This window comes from Brassica napus, chromosome A3, assembly GCF_020379485.1.
Source record: "Brassica napus cultivar Da-Ae chromosome A3, Da-Ae, whole genome shotgun sequence".
NCBI classification, from domain to species: domain Eukaryota; kingdom Viridiplantae; phylum Streptophyta; class Magnoliopsida; order Brassicales; family Brassicaceae; genus Brassica; species Brassica napus.
Genome location: NC_063436.1, coordinates 29108391 through 29126110, shown reverse-complemented (window position 1 = coordinate 29126110; position 17720 = coordinate 29108391). Strand labels below are relative to the sequence as shown.

At 37.2% G+C, this 17720-nt stretch overlaps 4 protein-coding genes across 5 annotated transcripts; 3 read left to right on the top strand and 1 right to left on the bottom strand.

Moving 5' to 3' along the window:
- Window positions 1–1454: 1454 nt before the first annotated feature.
- On the top strand, window positions 1455–4866 carry BNAA03G50510D (uncharacterized protein Cbei_0202). The gene is made up of 13 exons (XM_013882901.3): window positions 1455–1830; window positions 1926–1988; window positions 2064–2504; window positions 2589–2660; window positions 2745–2870; window positions 2949–3161; window positions 3236–3283; window positions 3364–3519; window positions 3602–3763; window positions 3833–3926; window positions 4022–4140; window positions 4217–4261; window positions 4352–4866. Exons 1-13 carry the CDS (start codon window positions 1495–1497, stop codon window positions 4583–4585), a joined length of 2109 nt encoding a protein of 702 aa, XP_013738355.1. The 5' UTR covers window positions 1455–1494; the 3' UTR covers window positions 4586–4866.
- Window positions 4867–7846: 2980 nt separating this feature from the next.
- LOC106441109 (AUGMIN subunit 8-like) lies at window positions 7847–11578 on the top strand. The gene is made up of 7 exons (XM_013882900.3): window positions 7847–8114; window positions 8922–10354; window positions 10432–10551; window positions 10619–10735; window positions 10810–10899; window positions 10995–11102; window positions 11183–11578. The coding sequence occupies exons 2-7, from the start codon at window positions 9002–9004 to the stop codon at window positions 11294–11296; spliced, it is 1902 nt and encodes a 633-aa protein (XP_013738354.1). The 5' UTR covers window positions 7847–8114; window positions 8922–9001; the 3' UTR covers window positions 11297–11578.
- A 1232-nt stretch (window positions 11579–12810) lies between these two features.
- Window positions 12811–14730, bottom strand: LOC106441107. 2 transcript variants are annotated; one of them, XM_048765456.1, is made up of 5 exons: window positions 14300–14730; window positions 13947–14218; window positions 13786–13867; window positions 13554–13702; window positions 12811–13363 (listed from the first exon to the last, which is right to left on the bottom strand). In XM_048765456.1, the coding sequence occupies exons 2-5, from the start codon at window positions 14003–14005 to the stop codon at window positions 13300–13302; spliced, it is 354 nt and encodes a 117-aa protein (XP_048621413.1). In that variant the 5' UTR covers window positions 14006–14218; window positions 14300–14730; the 3' UTR covers window positions 12811–13299. The 2 variants fall into 2 exon arrangements, with proteins under 2 accessions (XP_048621413.1, XP_048621410.1); XM_048765453.1 differs by having other exon boundaries at window positions 13947–14225; window positions 14300–14729.
- Window positions 14731–15002: 272 nt separating this feature from the next.
- LOC106441105 (pentatricopeptide repeat-containing protein At4g30700-like) lies at window positions 15003–17718 on the top strand. Its single transcript, XM_013882897.3, has one exon. The coding sequence runs from the start codon at window positions 15242–15244 to the stop codon at window positions 17621–17623; it is 2382 nt and encodes a 793-aa protein (XP_013738351.1). The 5' UTR covers window positions 15003–15241; the 3' UTR covers window positions 17624–17718.
- Window positions 17719–17720: the final 2 nt, after the last annotated feature.

Here is a 17720-nt window from a genome sequence, read left to right as displayed (position 1 = left end):
TATATGACAATTAATGATTCTAATAATAAAGATTTGATAGCAATTTATATCCCATCCATTGCTTTTGTTTAATTTTATATTATTAAAATAAATTAAACAATCAAATTAGCTATGAAATTAAAATATAGATTTTTTCGTATATGTTATATTTTGAATTTTTAAAAATGACAAAATTACTAAAACTGTTAAAATTATTATGTAAAAATTAATGATCAATGGTTTAACATCCCCTATATATTAATAGAGAAACATTTAAAAAGTTTAGAACCTGTAGTTTGTACTAATTAAAAAAGTGTCATGATGAGTTGTCACGTAACTTGAATGCAAATAACTAAAATGACACAAAAATGAGAAAAATATTGAAGATATATAGTATTGACAAGTGAACGTAAACTTCTCATAACCATAATTAACTTTTAAATTGCTAAATCATGATATAAAATGGAGCTGACATAGTTTCATTGTAACGAAATAGTAGGCATGAGATTCTTCGGCTTAAACGTTAGGTTTTTATGTGATAAATAATTTTTTGTCTTAAAATATTTTTAAAAATAGGACCAGTTCATTAGTAAACAAATTATGTAGTTAACAAAAAAAGTTTTAAAAAATTGTTTAAGGGCCAAATATTAATTCGATCAATAATATAAATTTATTTTCCATACGATATTTCTTAAATAATTTTCATATAAATTTACCCTGCGCAAGACGCAGGTCTTATCCTAGTGGAAGTTAAATTCAGATAAAGTGTTATTTATGTCATGGGAGAATGTTTGGTCTGTTACATGTTATTTATGTCACACAGTTCTACAAAAGTATTATGTTACATGGTCTGTATTTCACTAAGCAAATACAAAATGAGAAAAAGACCAAAATAGCACTAAATAAAGTTTTTGTTCTCAAACTAGCAATCAAGGCCAAAAGTCACAAAAATAGCATTCAAGGGGTGGGGTTTAGGGTTTAGAATTTAGGGTTTAGGGTTTAGAGTTTAGGTTTTAGGGTTTAGAGTTGAGAAGTGAGGTTTTGGGGATAAGATTTCAAATTTTGAAAAATAAAAAAAATTAAATTTTTCAAAAGATAAAATGCTATTTTGGTCATTTTAGTTTTTGAATGCTATTTTTGTGATATAAACTTAGAAATGTGCTATTTTGGAGATTTGCCCATACAAAATGGTATTCACCTGTAAATAATAAACATGTAATAGATTTTTTTTTGATAATACGAAAAATGAAATGAAATTGTAGTAAATATTATTTCAAATTATATATTTATGGAATAATAGAATGATCATTTTATTTCATATAGAAAAAGATTCGTGTCATAGACAAAACAAAACAAAAAACTTAATATCAGAACCTTAAACCAGATCAAAATCGAACCAGACCAAACAAACCGGTTTGGACACCAATCATAGTAACCGGACTCGAGTGAATTCAATTTTAAAACGATAGGATAGATAACTCTTCGGAACAGAAACAAACAGAGAGCTTGTGCGTTATGTCTCTCTCCCAAACTCTCTTCACTCCTTCATTCATCTCATCTATCAGCAATGAGCTGCGAATTCCTCATCCAAGACCAGTACTCTCATATCCACGTACCCAAACAAACCGTATCCTCTGCGCCGCGAAGCGAACCGGGAAGCGGAGATACCCTTCCGAGAGGAAGAAGCTGAGAACAGAGCAGAAGGAAGCTGCGGCAAAGGTTAAGAACAAGCTCGAAGGAGTCTGGCGTCTCTCTAAGCTCGGAGTCCCCGTCGGTGACGACCCTGGTAAAGATTCTCTCGGAATCTCTGAAGGGCTGCTTCAAGCCATCGCTAAAGTTATCGAGTTTCCGGTGAGTTCCTCCGGTGGAAAAGTTCCAAACTTTATATGAAAAGTTCGAAACTTTATATAATTATATGAAATGGTATCTCTTGTGGATTCTTTCAGGTTGCTTCAATGTTGCCAGAAGAAGCGTTTACTGTGGTGAGAAAGTCTTTTGACGCTAGGAAGGTATTGTGACGGTTTGATTCAGTGTTGTGGGTATAGTTTAAGTGAGTGAAAGTTTTCATCTTTTTTTTTGTTTAGATTCTGAAAGAAGCTAAGTTTGTGTATACTGTGGACTTGGATGTGAAGACGCTTCTTGAGTTAGAGCCTCGTGCTCATGATTTTATATTCCGGTTAGAGCCCAAGCTTGGGCTTGTTGAACATATCTCTCCCGAGAAGACCGTTTCTGGTGACTTGATCAGTGTAGTTAACGAGTGTAGAAGAGTCAATAGTGATGCAGCAGCTGGAGAGCATGAACCTGTGGTTATCAACGGCAATGGAGGAGGAGGAAGAAGCAAACCGAGAGTCGCAGTTGTGGGTGGTGGTCCGTCTGGTTTGTTTGCAGCTCTTGTTCTTGCAGAGTTTGGTGCAGATGTGACATTGATTGAGAGAGGACAAGCAGTGGAAGAAAGGGGACGTGATATAGGCGCTTTGGTAGTTCGTAAGATCTTGGATATGGAGAGTAACTTCTGCTTTGGCGAGGTTTGAAAATAATACTTCTTCTCTTAAGCCTGTTACTAGTTTGTTATTGTCAAAGTCATATAGTTTAGCACTTATGCAACGCAGGGTGGTGCAGGTACTTGGAGTGATGGAAAGCTTGTTACTCGAATAGGGAAGAACAGTGCTACTGTTTTAGCGGTTAGGATTCTGTGACTCTTAGTTGCTTAAACAAGCACGGTTCACTTTTGAGTAACATGTGACCGTATCTTTCGATTGTTGCAGGTGTTGAAGACGTTGGTTCGTTTTGGTGCTCCTGATAATATACTGGTCAATGGAAAGCCTCATCTAGGAACAGACAAGTTAATTCCGTTGCTTCGTAATTTCAGACATTATCTTCAAAGCGCAGGAGTAAGTTCAAAAACAGTTAGATTGATAAAAGCCTCGTTACTTTTGTGTGCTCCTCTTTAATTGCATTTGCTTGATTAGGTGAATATCAAGTTTGGGACTCGTGTAGACGATCTCTTGGTGGAGGATTCTCGTGTTGTTGGAGTCAGAGTTTCGGATTCAGCAGACAAATTGCAGAGTAGCTCCCAGGATTTAAAATTCGATGCAGTTGTTCTTGCAGTTGGTCACTCAGCACGTGACACATATGAGATGCTTCTTTCTCGTAATGTGGAGCTGACTCCAAAAGATTTTGCAGTAAGTTTTGTTATATAACATATGTTGTGAGTATATTCTCTGGCTTGGTTTCATCATACGTTTGTGTGGACCAGGTTGGTTTGCGCGTTGAGCATCCTCAGGAGCTAATCAATAGTATACAGGTTGGTTAAGTTACATTTATCATCATTGTATCATTCAGATCCCATGAATTTGCTGAAGTCGTGATGCTCTTTCTATGCAGTACTCAGATTTAGCAAGTGAAGTTCGTAAAGGACGAGGCAAAGTACCAGTGGCGGACTATAAGGTTGTTCAATACGTGAATGATAAAGACGAGGATGTCTCTCAGTCTTCGTCAAAACGTAGTTGCTACTCCTTCTGCATGTGTCCTGGTGGTCAGGTACAGTTTCCTTATTACAGTGTCTTGCTATTTTTCTTTTCTAAAGAGATCATGAATAAGACTGTTTCCATGTATTTTGCAGGTTGTTCTCACCAGCACAAACCCAAACGAACTCTGCATCAATGGCATGTCATTCTCTCGCCGTTCATCCAAGTGGGCCAATGCTGCACTAGTCGTCACAGTCTCAGCAAAAGACTTTGATCTTCTCAATCTTACTGGACCCTTAGCTGGGATTGAGTTTCAGGTATCAAGACAGATTACTACGTTTCTGCTTTATTCAATACTTCTCAATTGATCTTTTGCTTTTCTTTAGAGAGAGTTTGAAAGAAGAGCGGCTATAATGGGTGGTGGCGACTTTACAGTTCCTGTACAAAGGGTTACTGATTTTCTACAAAGCAAGTTATCTGGTAAACACCAGTTTCCTTAATACTTAATTCTCATTTTATTGTCACGTGTTTTGGTTTGTTTTAGGTGATTTGTTTATTCTTGTGCTGTTATACAGAAACACCTTTGCCTTCATCAAGCTATAGATTAGGAGTGAAGTCTGCAAACCTGCATGAACTGTTTCCTGCTCATATCACAGATTCTCTGCGACAGTCTCTCTCTATGTTTGAAAAAGAGGTTGGTTAAATATTTTCACATTGCAATAAAAATAAATCCATAGCTTCTATTTTCTCTCTAACACTTGAACTTTCAGTTACCGGGGTTCATCTCAGAGGAAGCACTTCTCCACGGCGTAGAGGTATAAATATTATATATATAACTTGTTCTGAATCAGTCTAGTTTTCAGACAAGAGGTAACAATGTTTTCAACTTTTTTTTTTTGAGCCAGACAAGAACTAGCTCTCCTGTTCGGATACCTCGAAGCAATGAGACGTACGAGAGCACGAGCTTGAAAGGCTTATACCCAGTTGGTGAAGGAGCTGGATATGCTGGTGGGATTGTAAGTGCTGCAGTGGATGGTATGTTTTCAGGTTTTGCAGTTGCAAAACACTTTAATCTATTTGATGGAGCCATAGAGTCAATTATTGGAAAAGCTCAAGGTGCTGGACTTGTGAAGTACTAATGAGGATATTGAAAAAGATGAAGTCTCTCCTCTGTCTTTTTTTCTGCATTTGTTGAGGTAGGATAACATCAATGAGGACTGCTTCTTCCTCTAGAGGTTGCTGCATCAAAAGCTTAAGAACCGATACATATATACCAGCCGGAAGAGAATTTTGCCTTATAATTACGTTAGGAGTTGAGAAAAACTAGTGTATTTTCCAGCGACTTTGTCTTTTATATTTTTATATTTTTTTCTCAGTGTATTATGATATTTTACTTCATCATTGATTAGTATTTCGTCAATAGCATCTGTGTCAAGTCATGTTCCTTCATTTTTCTTGAGAGATCAAGACTTTGAAGTGAAGTAGTGGTCTCAGGAGACGCAGAAAAGCTAAACATATGGAAGACTTTTGTATCAATGTCACTTTAAACAAATCATAAGTCAGAACACACTACCGGTTCTAAAGGTTTTAGTCACAAGTTGTACCATTAAGCTTTGGCTTAATAAAAACATTGGTTTCGTGATCACTTTTGAGCTTTTCTCGTGGCGATTGTTACAATTTGCAGTTAGGTGTGCTATAGGTAGATTTGGTTAATTAGATAGCAAGAGTAGAAAGAACAAAAATAAAACATACAATATATATCAAGTTTTGTTTATATTTATTTTGATTATAAATTGTATCTAAATATCATATTTCATTTGTAGATGCCTTATTTATGTTTTGAGAAAGTATAATATAATAATTTTTTCGGTAGACAATATAACTAAAGATTTTGTTTTTATATGCATAAAACGTTAATGGTGAGATTTCTGGAGAAATTGAAGCCACGAAGTAGACGAGTAGAGATAGGTGTGCTAGATTCAGTGTTCTGAAAAAATTGGCAGTACATACATGTGTAACCAGTATATATAAAAGTAACTCCATGAGGTAAGGGGGCACACAAATGAAAGAGAGACAAAGGTCTTTAGAAAGCTCAAGATCATATGATATGTCGGAATCATCTCATGTGCAAACTTTATTAAAAATAAAGATCGTTTCATTGTTATTTTCTAAACTAGGGTCGGTCCGCCCTACGGGCGGGATATTAGTTAATTTGATATTCACTAAATGCTCGAGTTGAAATTTGTTTTAAGATTCAAGAATTTAGTTATTTGTTATGTCTTACTTATTAGTATGCGGTGGTATAGTTGTTTTTCGATTATTCTTGCTTTGGTATTCTATCAAATTAACTAATTGTCCAACTCATAATTATAGATGTACAAATGTGGATTTGTGATAAAGTTTGATGATAATACTTTTTGTTTTTTTAATTCTTATTCATAGTGGAGTGTGCATGTATCAGAAAGAGGTCTATAACAACTTTTATGTTTTTGTGTATGAATTTTAAATATATATTATTTTGTATAATGCATACTTGCTCTACAACATTTGATTGTAGACTAAAAAATTGTTTTCTATATTTTTAAAGAGAAAATATTTAGTCTAGAATATAACATGGACATATGTATTGACTATATATAGAAGTTGGGTGTTATTTTAAAATGACATATGTATATATATTTTTCAACCATTACTTCACTGGCACAAAACATTTATAACTGTAAATACTTTCTTTTAAAAGCAAAACTAATAAAAGCGTGTACAACAAATGTATTTTGATATATATTATATGCATTAAGTTATAAAGGTTGGAAACATTGCAAAACTGTTTGGAGCAAAATTTTTAACTTTACGATCTTCATCTTGACGTCAGTTCAGTGTCGGCCCTGGCCACAAGCAGAATAAGCATGGGCTTCCAGCTGACACGCTAATAAGTATTTTCGCGGCTACATATTTATAAAAAGTGACTTTAGCCTAGTGGTTCTAAGAGAAATTACCAGTGCTAGAGGTGCTGGGTTCGATTACTCTTAACTGCATTCATTTATTTTGATCTTAAATATAAAATGAGACACGTGTCACTTCCAGAACGCACGAATTGATGACGTGGCTTCACGGGGAGTTTTATAATCCTCATCGACACGAGAGTCTACCAAAATAAAATAGTGAAACTTATTGATTAGAAATAAAGATACTGTTGACAAAAAAAAAACTAAGGTATTATATCTAGTATGTGTTTTCTAAATATTTTATGCATGGGTATTTAGATAAAGAACGTGTAGACGGTTTTCAGGGCGATCAGCATGGCCCTTCGAGAGAATAAACAATATGCAATTAGCCATTAAATATTAATGTGTTAAGTGGAACATATAACTTACAATCCATGTGATTTTAGATTCTTTAATATGTTTGATATGAAAAGACATTATAATAGATTCAGTTCTTTATCAACTATGTATATATGTAGAAAAAACAAGATACCTAAAGAAAGTTTGGGGATAGCCACTGTCAGTGTTTGGTAAATTTTCTTTTCACAGCTAGAAGAAAAGACAAACAAAGATAGAAGATACCAGACACACTTACCATGAGCAACCATCATAGTTTCATTTCTGAAAAAAAAAATTGTTTGTTTTCCAATTTGTATCCCTTGTATGAGAGCTCTCTTCTCTAAACTCTTGTGATTATAGTTAAGGTTAGGTGTGAAAAGTAAGCAGCTGTAAATTAAGCTTTCGGCGAGAATGCTTATGTGTGTTTAAAAAGAACGAAATAATCATCAGTTCTACAAACTTTGTCACCTTAAAAAAAAAAAAAAAAGCTTTGTCACCTTTGTTCTCTGTGCTTTGCCATTTCATTTTTCCTTCATTTCCTTAGAATTAATCTCCATCAAAAGTTTCGATTGGTACTCAAAGAAGATGAATAAAACCAAAGAAAAAGTTAAAACTCAGTTATTATATGTGTTGAAGAAAGACTCTTTGGAACGTATGCGTAACACTAAGGAGGTGCGGACAACCTATCAGATGTTGACCATCACCTAAATCAATGGAACTAGCTGGTCTTTGAGAGCTTCTTATACGAATGACCTTTTGAATTATATGTATAACTTTTAAGCAAGAAAAAAAGAAAGAAAAGAATTATATGTATAACTATTTATTTATCTCGATTGTTTGAATCTGAATATCTAATAAACCAAAACATAGAACCAAATAATTAATATAGATACTCCCGTTGGAGGATTATATGATAATTTTTTGGTTAAACAGGAATGATCAGATCACTTTACTAGGAAATTACTAGATTAACGCAAATTAAATTAATTCAAACATTATGGTTTAAGGAAAAAAATTACATTATTATTCTAAGTAGTATTTTTGGTCTTCAATGAGAAGAGAGAAAGACTTATAATTATTATCAAAATTAGGTGGCGCGAAAATAACGCCCTTTCTCTTTAATAATCTCTCATCTCTCTGATCCTTCAATCGCCCCCGGATTTCTTCTTCCTCATCCTCATCTTCACGAGCATTCCTCATCGAAATAGATTAACTCCGATCTGGGTTTTGTATTCGCCCAATTCGATCTCCGAAGGGGCAAAGAAGATTCCGCTAGGAGAATCAATCAATTCACGAGATTGCTCCTTTTTTATTTTATTTGTGGAAATCGATTTCATCTTTCCTGGTAAGATTTTTTTCTTTTTTAAACATTTTGCAACATTCAGAATCATCTTCGGATCTCTAAAGGTTTAACTTCGCATTTTGGTGTATCTTTTCCCAATTTTGATTCTATCTAAAATCAGAAGAACCCTAAAAAAAATATATCTTTTTTTATTACCGCGATCTGAGATTTCATCAGTTAGGAACATAAATAACGACAGCGGTTTTGATTTTATTAATTGATTTAGAAACTATGAATCTTAAAGACTTCAAATTCCTGTTGTATAAGGAAAACAATTTACTAAATTTGATGTCTTCTGTCTGTGTCATGATGAGAGACACAAGTCGGTCGGTAAACAGACAAATTTGCAATCTTGGACTCTTCTTCATAACACATCTCATTCACTCCTTTAAACACAGTTAGTTATAACTGTTTTGTGAATTTTCGACCCTTCTCAAATTGATCAAACCACCATGAATCATCACTGTTAGTGCATTTCATCATCTCCGAGTGTGGGCACCAATTCTTTATTCTTCCATACACGTACTTGGAGATACACCAAGATCTGTAATTGTCAATATAACATTGTCACACGAATTATTATTAAGCTGCTAATAAACTAAGTTATTACTTTTGTTACTATTTGTTCTCTTTGTGTATATGTTAGAAATAAGAATATTGGTCCATTTAACTTTCCAGCCAATCTGATCATGGCACTTTGTTGATAAGGACATTGGAGAAGACTTTCTCTATTTTTGTTTTTTTACTTTTCTTTTATTTATCTGTGAGGTATCTTAGTACTTCTTCTGGGTTTTGGCTTTTTTCTTGCAGCTGTTTAGCTCGAATGCAGAAAGAACTGAGAGGCGTGAACTACTGAATCCACTCAATGCAACTTTGTTTCCTTAGCTTGAATGGATGTATCAACAGATACCACAAGACCAAGAAGACGTCTTGTTCCATCCGATAAGAACAATGCACCCCCTGCCACTCGCCGTCCTCAAACAAAGGAAGTCAGTTCAAGATACAGATCACCCACACCAACCAGAACCGCCCGATGCCCTTCTCCAAGCGTCACAAGGCCAACAGTTTCTTCAACCTTAGCTGCTAAAAGAGCCGTTTCTGCTGACAGGAAGCGTCCTTCAACACCTCCCTCTCCCACCACTCTCTCCATACGCGACGTCTCTATAGACTTGCCAGCTTCATCTAGGCGTCTATCTACAGGAGGTCGTTTGCCTGAAAGCTTATGGCCTTCGACCATGAGAAGCCTCACCGCTTCGTTTCAGTCGGATACTGTCTCAATCCCTGTTAGTAAGAAGGAGAGACCGGTGAGAAGCTCTTCCGTTGACCGAACGCTGAGACCTTCTTCAAACATAGCTCAAAAGCACAAGGCTGAAACGACCTCTGTGTCAAGGAAACCAACGCCAGAGAGGAAGGTAAGTCCATTGAAAGCGAAGAAGAATGCGCCTGATCTTTCAGAGAATCTTTCAGAAAATCTTTCTGAGAACTCGAAACCTGTAGATGGTGCTCACAGTAGGTTAATAGAACAGCATCGATGGCCTAGTAGAATTGGTGGAAAGATCGGTTTAAACAGAAGCTTGGATCTTGGCGACAAGACTACAAGGGGTTCATCAACTTCAGGGTCTCGAATGGGACCGTCTCTTAGGAGAATGTCACTACCTTTGTCCAGCAGTTCGAAAGCGTTGCATAAAGCTTCTAGTACCGCATCTAGTCTAGGTGGATTACTGTCTCCAACGAAGTCGGAAGATAATAACATAACTCAAACTACTGGGCCTCAGAGACTTTTGTCTGCAAGTTCTATGGATAGAGCAACCTTAGCAACAGCTGTAGCTAGGCTGCATCCATTGTCTGCTCCTGGATCTCGCCCTGCTTCACCAAGTAGAACATCTTTTTCGTCTTCATCGCGAGGCATGAGTACTTCAAGAGGAGTGAGTCCTGCTAGAGGGGTGAGTCCTGCAAGAGGTTTGAGTCCTTCACGTGTCACAGGTTCCTCCTCTTTTGCTAGACCATCAACTCCACCTTCAAGAGGGGTAAGTCCTTCCCGGATAAGACAAACAAGCAACTCTACACAATCCAGCACCACAAGTTCTGTTCTCAGCTTCATCACGGATGTCAAGAAAGGAAAAAAAGCAAGCTACATCGAAGACGTTCATCAACTGCGTCTTCTCCACAATAGATATCTACAGTGGCGGTTTGCAATTGCGCAAGCTGAAGCTGTAATGTACATTCAAAGATTAACATCCGAGGTATATAATACTTGTGTCCTCTATAACAATAGGTTGATGAAAACGCATCTTAATATTTTGAGTTTTTGATGTTTCAGGAAACTCTGTTTAATGTGTGGCATGCGATATCAGAGCTACAGGATGATGTGACCAGCCAGAGGATTGGTCTGCAACAGCTAAAGCTAGAGATCAAACTCAACTCACTACTAAACGACCAAGTAGGTTCTCTCTCTGTTGTATATACTGACTTTGCATTCCCATGCTGATGCATAAACATGTTCACAGATGGTGAGTCTTGAAGAATGGGCCGCGCTTGAAAGAGACCATGTTAGCTCTTTAGTTGGGGCCATAGCAGATTTAGAAGCAAATACTCTTCGCCTTCCAGTGACTGGAGGAACAAAGGTATATATTGTTACTACTGAGAATACTCATGGAGATTAAATATAGTTATCATTTATAACTTTTCTTTCCTATAGGCGGATGTTGAATCTTTGAAAGCTGCTATGTCCTCGGCTCTTGATGTAATGCAGTCTATGGGATCGTCTATTTGGTCTTTACTCTCAAAGGTGAGAGAGACCTTTTTAGTAAATCTGTTTTTTTTTTTTTAAATTTACTATCTCAACATAACTCTCAAGTGTGCTCTTTGTGATTGTGTTTGCAGGTGGAGGAGATGAATAAAATGGTATCAGAACTCGCTGTTGTTGTTAATAAAGAGAGTTCTATGCAAGGGAAATGCGAAGATCTTCTGGCCTCAACTGCGATCATGCAGGTAACAAGAAGAACAATCCAGTAACTGAGTTTTGTTTTGTAAAATGAATGGAAGCCTGAGTTTTTGGTGGCGTGGAACAGATAAAAGAGTGTAGCCTCAGGACTCATCTGATACAAACTAGCAGAGAAGGAGAAGAAGATGCAGAGGAGGAGACTCCTCCCTTGTTGCCATTAAGCAAGTTTCCATGGCCATAAATAACACGCTTACAGTTCCACACGCTCACCACTGATGACTGGATCACCTGTAAATTGCTCTTTGATGCTCGCTCCCACATTTCTCTTGTCTTGTTAGAAGTCTTTTTTTTTGGTATGAAACGTTAGCATAGGAACACAGGAAGTGAAAGATCTCTAGTTCGAAAGTCTTTGGTAAAGAAGGAAAAAGCAATTTATTTGTTCACATGTAAGCTCTGATGTGGGTTTTTAGGCGTTCACTTATATGTAGAGTCAATTTTTAATATTAATTTATTTTATTACAAATTTACTTACAACACAACTTTGCAATCAACAATCTATTGGTTCATGTTTAGGGATTCTATTTACACCACATTAAATCATACTAGTGGTATTCCGGCGCGTAGCGCCGGTTCGTATATTTTATTCTTACATAAATTTATAATTTATCTTTTGTTCTTAGTAAATATAATATGTTCAAAAGTATGAAAATGAAAATATGTTGAAAGAAAATGATATTTATCCTCGATTCTTTTGATAGTTGTTAGCAACTATATAGGGTATTACTTTACTTTGAAGTTGCTTAATTCAAAGTAGAATAGCATAAATGGTTGTGATTAATCATTTCAATAAAATAAAAAGCCGATAGTCGTAACAAAGTTAATTTAGTTGAAACTTAAACATAAAGTAAAATTGATGTTTTATTTAGAGAACATATTTATACTGTTAATTACCATGTGGACAGTATATTGAAGAAACATAATTTGAATTTTTGTTTTATTTAAGAGTATTTATGGGCAGGTGAGCAAATGATCTAATAATATAAACATTATTTATAGTTTAACAAAATTTTGAAATTTAATTTATTTTAATTAAAAATAATATTAAATTTTACTATTTATTGTCTCTCAAAAAAATTTATGTTTATCCAAAAAATATAAAAAGATATTTAAGTTAACATATATTTTGACGTCTTGGTGCTTTTGGTTGATGGTTCTGTTGGGTTTATTGTGCTCGTTTCTCCTGCGGTTCTGCTTCCTCCTCAGCTGCTGTAGGGCTCTGGTTAAGCTCTACTGGTGTCTTGCTTCGGTTTCTTTATTGGTGCAGTGTTCGTGTGTTCTTCGGGTTGTGGTTCCGCTTGTCGACTTGTGGTATGATTGAGGCTACACTCCTTTGTCTCCATTAATCTCCTTTCTTTTGTTTTATGGCTGTAGTAATCTCATGTTTGACTACCTTGATAGGGCTAATGTCTCCCTCTTGTAGGCTTAGGTTTCGTAAAACTCTCGAGCATTAATCTCCGGTTGTTCCAGCTTTCTAATTCGCTTTGATACAACTATCCTTTCGTGAAAAAAAGGAACTTATATTTGACGTCAAATTATTTTCATGATATATTAACTAATTTATAATTTCTAAATTAAATCCAGTAATTATTGAAAATTTATTTGGTAACTGTTTATAAAATTTATTTTGTTAATAAGTCATTATTTACAATATTTAAGTAAATTGCTTCTCAAATTAGAATAAGAGTACTGCAAGAGTTTACACGCTCAAAGTCATGGATAAATAAATGAGAGATATTCTATTCTTATTGGAAATCTTCATACACACACTCAGTTGGCATAACTACGAATGTGAAACCGCAAATTGTATAACAGATTTCCCCGGTAAAATAGGACAACAAAGAGAATCAACAGCAACCAAACGTGTTCTTATTACATCTCCATTTTTTCAGACACTGCACTCTTCTTTTATGTTTTTCACTCTTCGTCAGACTCAGAATACGTAAACAACCCTGTTGTGAATCCTTGAATTCTGGATATGTGCAACACATTAGGTTCATGTTCTCATTCTCCCTCAAACTAATATAAGCAAAGAACACCGCATAGTTGAACTGTTAAACTCAGACACAATTAGTATTAGAAACAACTTTAACAACATTATCACCAAATACTTGGCTGCGTCTGAGTCAACTTGTTGAAAGATAAAGAGAGTACTAAAAAGTTAACACATAACTTACTATCCAAACTTCAAAGTTGTAGGATTTTTAGATCCAGGAATTCTTCTTCACTGATTTTGAGCTCCATTCCGGAGCTTATTTTGGAAGCAAAAACAGAAGCTAATGTTAACAAATGTCGTCTCAAAACAAATATCATTATTCGTGACATGTCCCTCTTAGTCCAAACTCATGAATTCTCAGTCGTGTACCAATTGATTCCTATCTAGCGAATAAAGTCGATATTCAAATAATATGGGTTAACTAACCAAATGATTAAAATAGTACCTCAATGAGTATGGAAGAGGATTGTAGACTAATTTCCCAGAATTTTTTTGGTGCTTTACCAGATTCAGCTTCTTTCCTCTACCACGAACCCTGTTTTTTTGACGTTTCAGCTTGTATTTTCGAACCATCCAGTGGTGACTCGTAAAAACCTGTTGACAAAAGCAGTCACGTTAACCAGAACCTAAGTGGAACCAATGCGCCACTGTTTCGTGGTAAGAGAATGAAATCGTACCTCTTCGAACTGTGTGAGCTGGAAATGTTTTGTTCCCAATCTCTGTCCACCTGACCCGAACATAGCCCCTGGAGCCAAAAACCTAAACACTGAGCATGGAAACAGAATTCAAGGTTTACAGTTACATGAAAGCTCAGTATCTGTGGTAGCAGAGATTGTACCTAAGGCATCTCAACCTCAGTTGTTGGTGTGGTCTCAGAATCAATCCGGTATTGGCCATCTCTCTTTGCAAAATAATTATTGTTCAAATTGAAAGTCACTAAAACTATTGCACCATCACAGCTTGTAGTTAAAACCGAAAGGGACTAAAAACATAAAAGTCAGAATTACTATACTCCCTAACCTTTCTTTACATGAGGAAAGTCGCCACCCCCTCCAATACGCCCCTCCTCCATATAAACCAGAGTATATCTTTGAGGCATTGCAGATGTACCTGATATCTTTTCAATCAGTCAGTGGTTAGGGAGATTGCTTTAGACTCCACGGAAGAAAAATTGGGGGAAAACACTCATACCTGTTCGTCAATGATGAGGATGATAAAATTTAACACCGCTAGCTCTTTCATGTTCCGCGCTTCCCAGAATGGAAAAACAATTGGACTATACATCAGAGAGAAGATTTGGGACAATACCGTAGTTGAACGACGTGTTGTGAGAAATCAATAGGTTCGAAGCATGAGAAGCTGTGAGATTTGGAGAATTCAACAACCCTATTTATAGTATCAGAAATTAGGGATTTCATGTGGAGGTGTGTGAAAGAGATAATTCAACTAATCGTCGTGGAAGAGGTCGAAGGAGAAAGTTAATGAAAAAAAAATAAAGACGTGGTTTTAATGATGAAGCAAAACCTTATAGAACTGTTATTACTATGTGGAATACAGGGAATGTGAGGAGAGGAAGCCGACGAAGATGGAGACTATCCTGAGTAGGCTGCGAATTTAATGGGTTAACATTGGACCTTTACCATTTTAGAAACATAACTCAATAAACTAAAGCCCATCTGACGTGTTTTAATAAAATGTTGTGATTGGAGGAATTTAATAAGTGACGTGGATAGGATATAATCTTTCCATATCTTGTTTTTAGTATTGTAAGATTTGCACCACAATTTTATAAAGCTTCATGATTTGTGGTTTTGCTAAGCATGTTGAAAATTTTCAATAATGTTTTCATTAATCTGTATTATTAATGATAAATAGCATTATTTAGAATTTTAAATAAAAGTTTATTCATGTAAAACATTAATAAACCATGAATTAAATCATTATATAGGATCAATTACTGCAGTAATTCATAACAAAAATGTAACTAGCATAAGCATTGTTTCTAGCTTTTTATTAAAATTAAAAAAATTGATCAATAAAAAAAATTGTAATTTGAAATTGTGTTTAAATGGATACTATAGGAGCGCGAAATGAGTCCTTTCGTTACAGTTAAACTCAAAGGCCAAAAGCCAAATGTTACTACGTTCCTTATCCGCCGCCACCGCCGAGACAACCGTCGGAGGAGTAATAAACAAGAACACCATCTCCGACCTCTTCAAAATCTCATCTTCCCTCTCTCACCTCACCCAAACCCACGCTCAGATCACTACCCATGGCTTCCAAAACGACATCCGCCTCCTCACCAAGCTCACCCAACGCCTCTCCGAGCTCGGCGCCATCCACTACGCGCGCGACCTCGTCCTCTCCGTTCACCAACCCGACGTCTTCCTCTTCAACGTCCTCATGGGCGGCTTCTCCAACAACGGATCACCTCGCTCTTCCCTTTCTCTCTTCTCCCATCTAAGGAAATCAACTGATCTCGTCCCCAACAGCTCAACTTACACCTACGCTATCTCCGCCGCCTCGGCGGCTCGCGACGAGAGAGCTGGGCGAGTTGTTCACGGGCAAGCAGTCGTTGATGGGTTTGACTCAGAATTACGACTTGGATCGAATATCGTCAACATGTACTTCAAGTTTTCGCGGGTGGGCGATGCGAGGAAGGTGTTCGACAGAATGCCTGAGAGAGACTCTGTTTTGTGGAACACTATGTTATCTGGGTACGGAGAGAACGAGATGTATGAGGAGTCTGTTCAGGTGTTTAGGGATTTGATCAACGAGAGCTCTACTCGTTTTGACTCGACGACTCTGTTGAGTGTTCTTCCCGCTGTTGCGGAGTTGCAAGAGCTGAGACTCGGGATGGTTATCCATAGTCTTGCTACGAAGACAGGATGCTACTCTCATGATTTTGTTCGTACAGGTTTCATCTCGTTGTACTCGAAGTGTGGGAAGACTGAGGTGTTGAGAACTCTGTTTCGAGATTTTTGTAGACCAGATGTAGTAGCTTACAATGCGATGATTCACGGGTGCACATCTAATGGCGAGTCTGAGCGCTCTTTAAGCTTGTTTAAAGAGATGGTGTTGTCAGGAACAAGGTTGAATTCAAGCACGGTTGTGAGTCTGATCCCTGTCTCTGGACATCTTATGCTTGTATATGCCATTCATTGTTACAGCTTGAAGTCAGGCTTCTTATCTCATGAATCTGTCCCAACCGCTTTAACCACGGTTTACAATAAACTGAATGAGATGGAATCTGCCCGGAAGGTTTTTGATGAGTCTCCGCACAAAAGCTTGGCATCTTGGAACGCAATGATCTCTGGCTACACTCAAAACGGGTTGACAGAGGACGCGATATATCTGTTCAGAGAAATGCAGAAGTCTGAGTTTAGTCCCAACCCGATCACAATTACTTGTATTCTATCGGCTTGTGCGCAGTTAGGAACGTTGAGTTTGGGGAAATGGGTACACGGTTTAGTAAGAGGAACAGATTTTGAGTCTAGCGTATATGTGTCTACTGCTTTGATTGGTATGTATACAAAGTGCAGAAGCATTGCAGAAGCGCGCCGGTTGTTTGACTTGATGCCGAAGAAGAATGAAGTTACATGGAACACGATGATTTCCGGTTATGGCCTCCACGGACATGGACATGATGCTCTGCGTATCTTCTCTGAGATGTTGAACTCCGGCGTTGCGCCAACGCCAGTCACTTTCCTCTGCGTTCTTTACGCTTGTAGTCATGCTGGCCTCGTCAAGGAAGGTGAGGACATGTTCAATGCCATGGTCCACCGGTATGGTTTTGAACCGTCGGTCAAGCATTACGCCTGCATGGTCGATATTCTTGGCCGAGCAGGACATTTGCAGAGAGCATTGCAATTTATAGAGGCAATGCCGGTTGAAGCGGATCCTTCCGTGTGGCAAACACTGCTAGGAGCTTGCAGGATTCACAAAGACACAAACCTTGCCCGTACAGTCTCTGAGAAGCTGTTTGAGCTAGATCCAGACAATGTAGGGTACCATGTTTTGCTGTCGAATATTCACTCAGCTGATAGAAACTACCCACAGGCTGCTACGGTCAGACAAGCGGCAAAGAAGAGGAAACTAGCCAAGGCTCCTGGTTACACCTTGATAGAAATTGGTGAGACGCCTCATGTATTCACCTCGGGTGATCAGTCACATCCGCAGGTGAAAGCTATATATGAGAAGCTAGAGGAGCTGGAAGGGAAGATGAGGGAAGCTGGGTATCAACCCGAGACTGAGTTGGCCTTGCACGACGTGGAGGAGGAAGAAAGAGAGCTGATGGTGAAATTTCACAGCGAGAGGCTAGCAATTGCCTTTGGACTCATTGCTACTGAACCAGGAACCGAGATCAGGATCATAAAGAATCTTCGGGTCTGTTTAGACTGTCACACTGTAACTAAACTCATCTCAAAGATCACAGAGAGAATGATAGTTGTAAGAGACGCCAACCGGTTTCATCATTTTAGAGATGGTGTTTGTTCTTGTGGAGATTATTGGTAGTCACTTGTTTTGGCCTCAACACAAGTCAAACTGTACTCATACTGTAACATTACATCACAACTGATAATTCTTTTTAAGTATTGATTTCTTTATTACA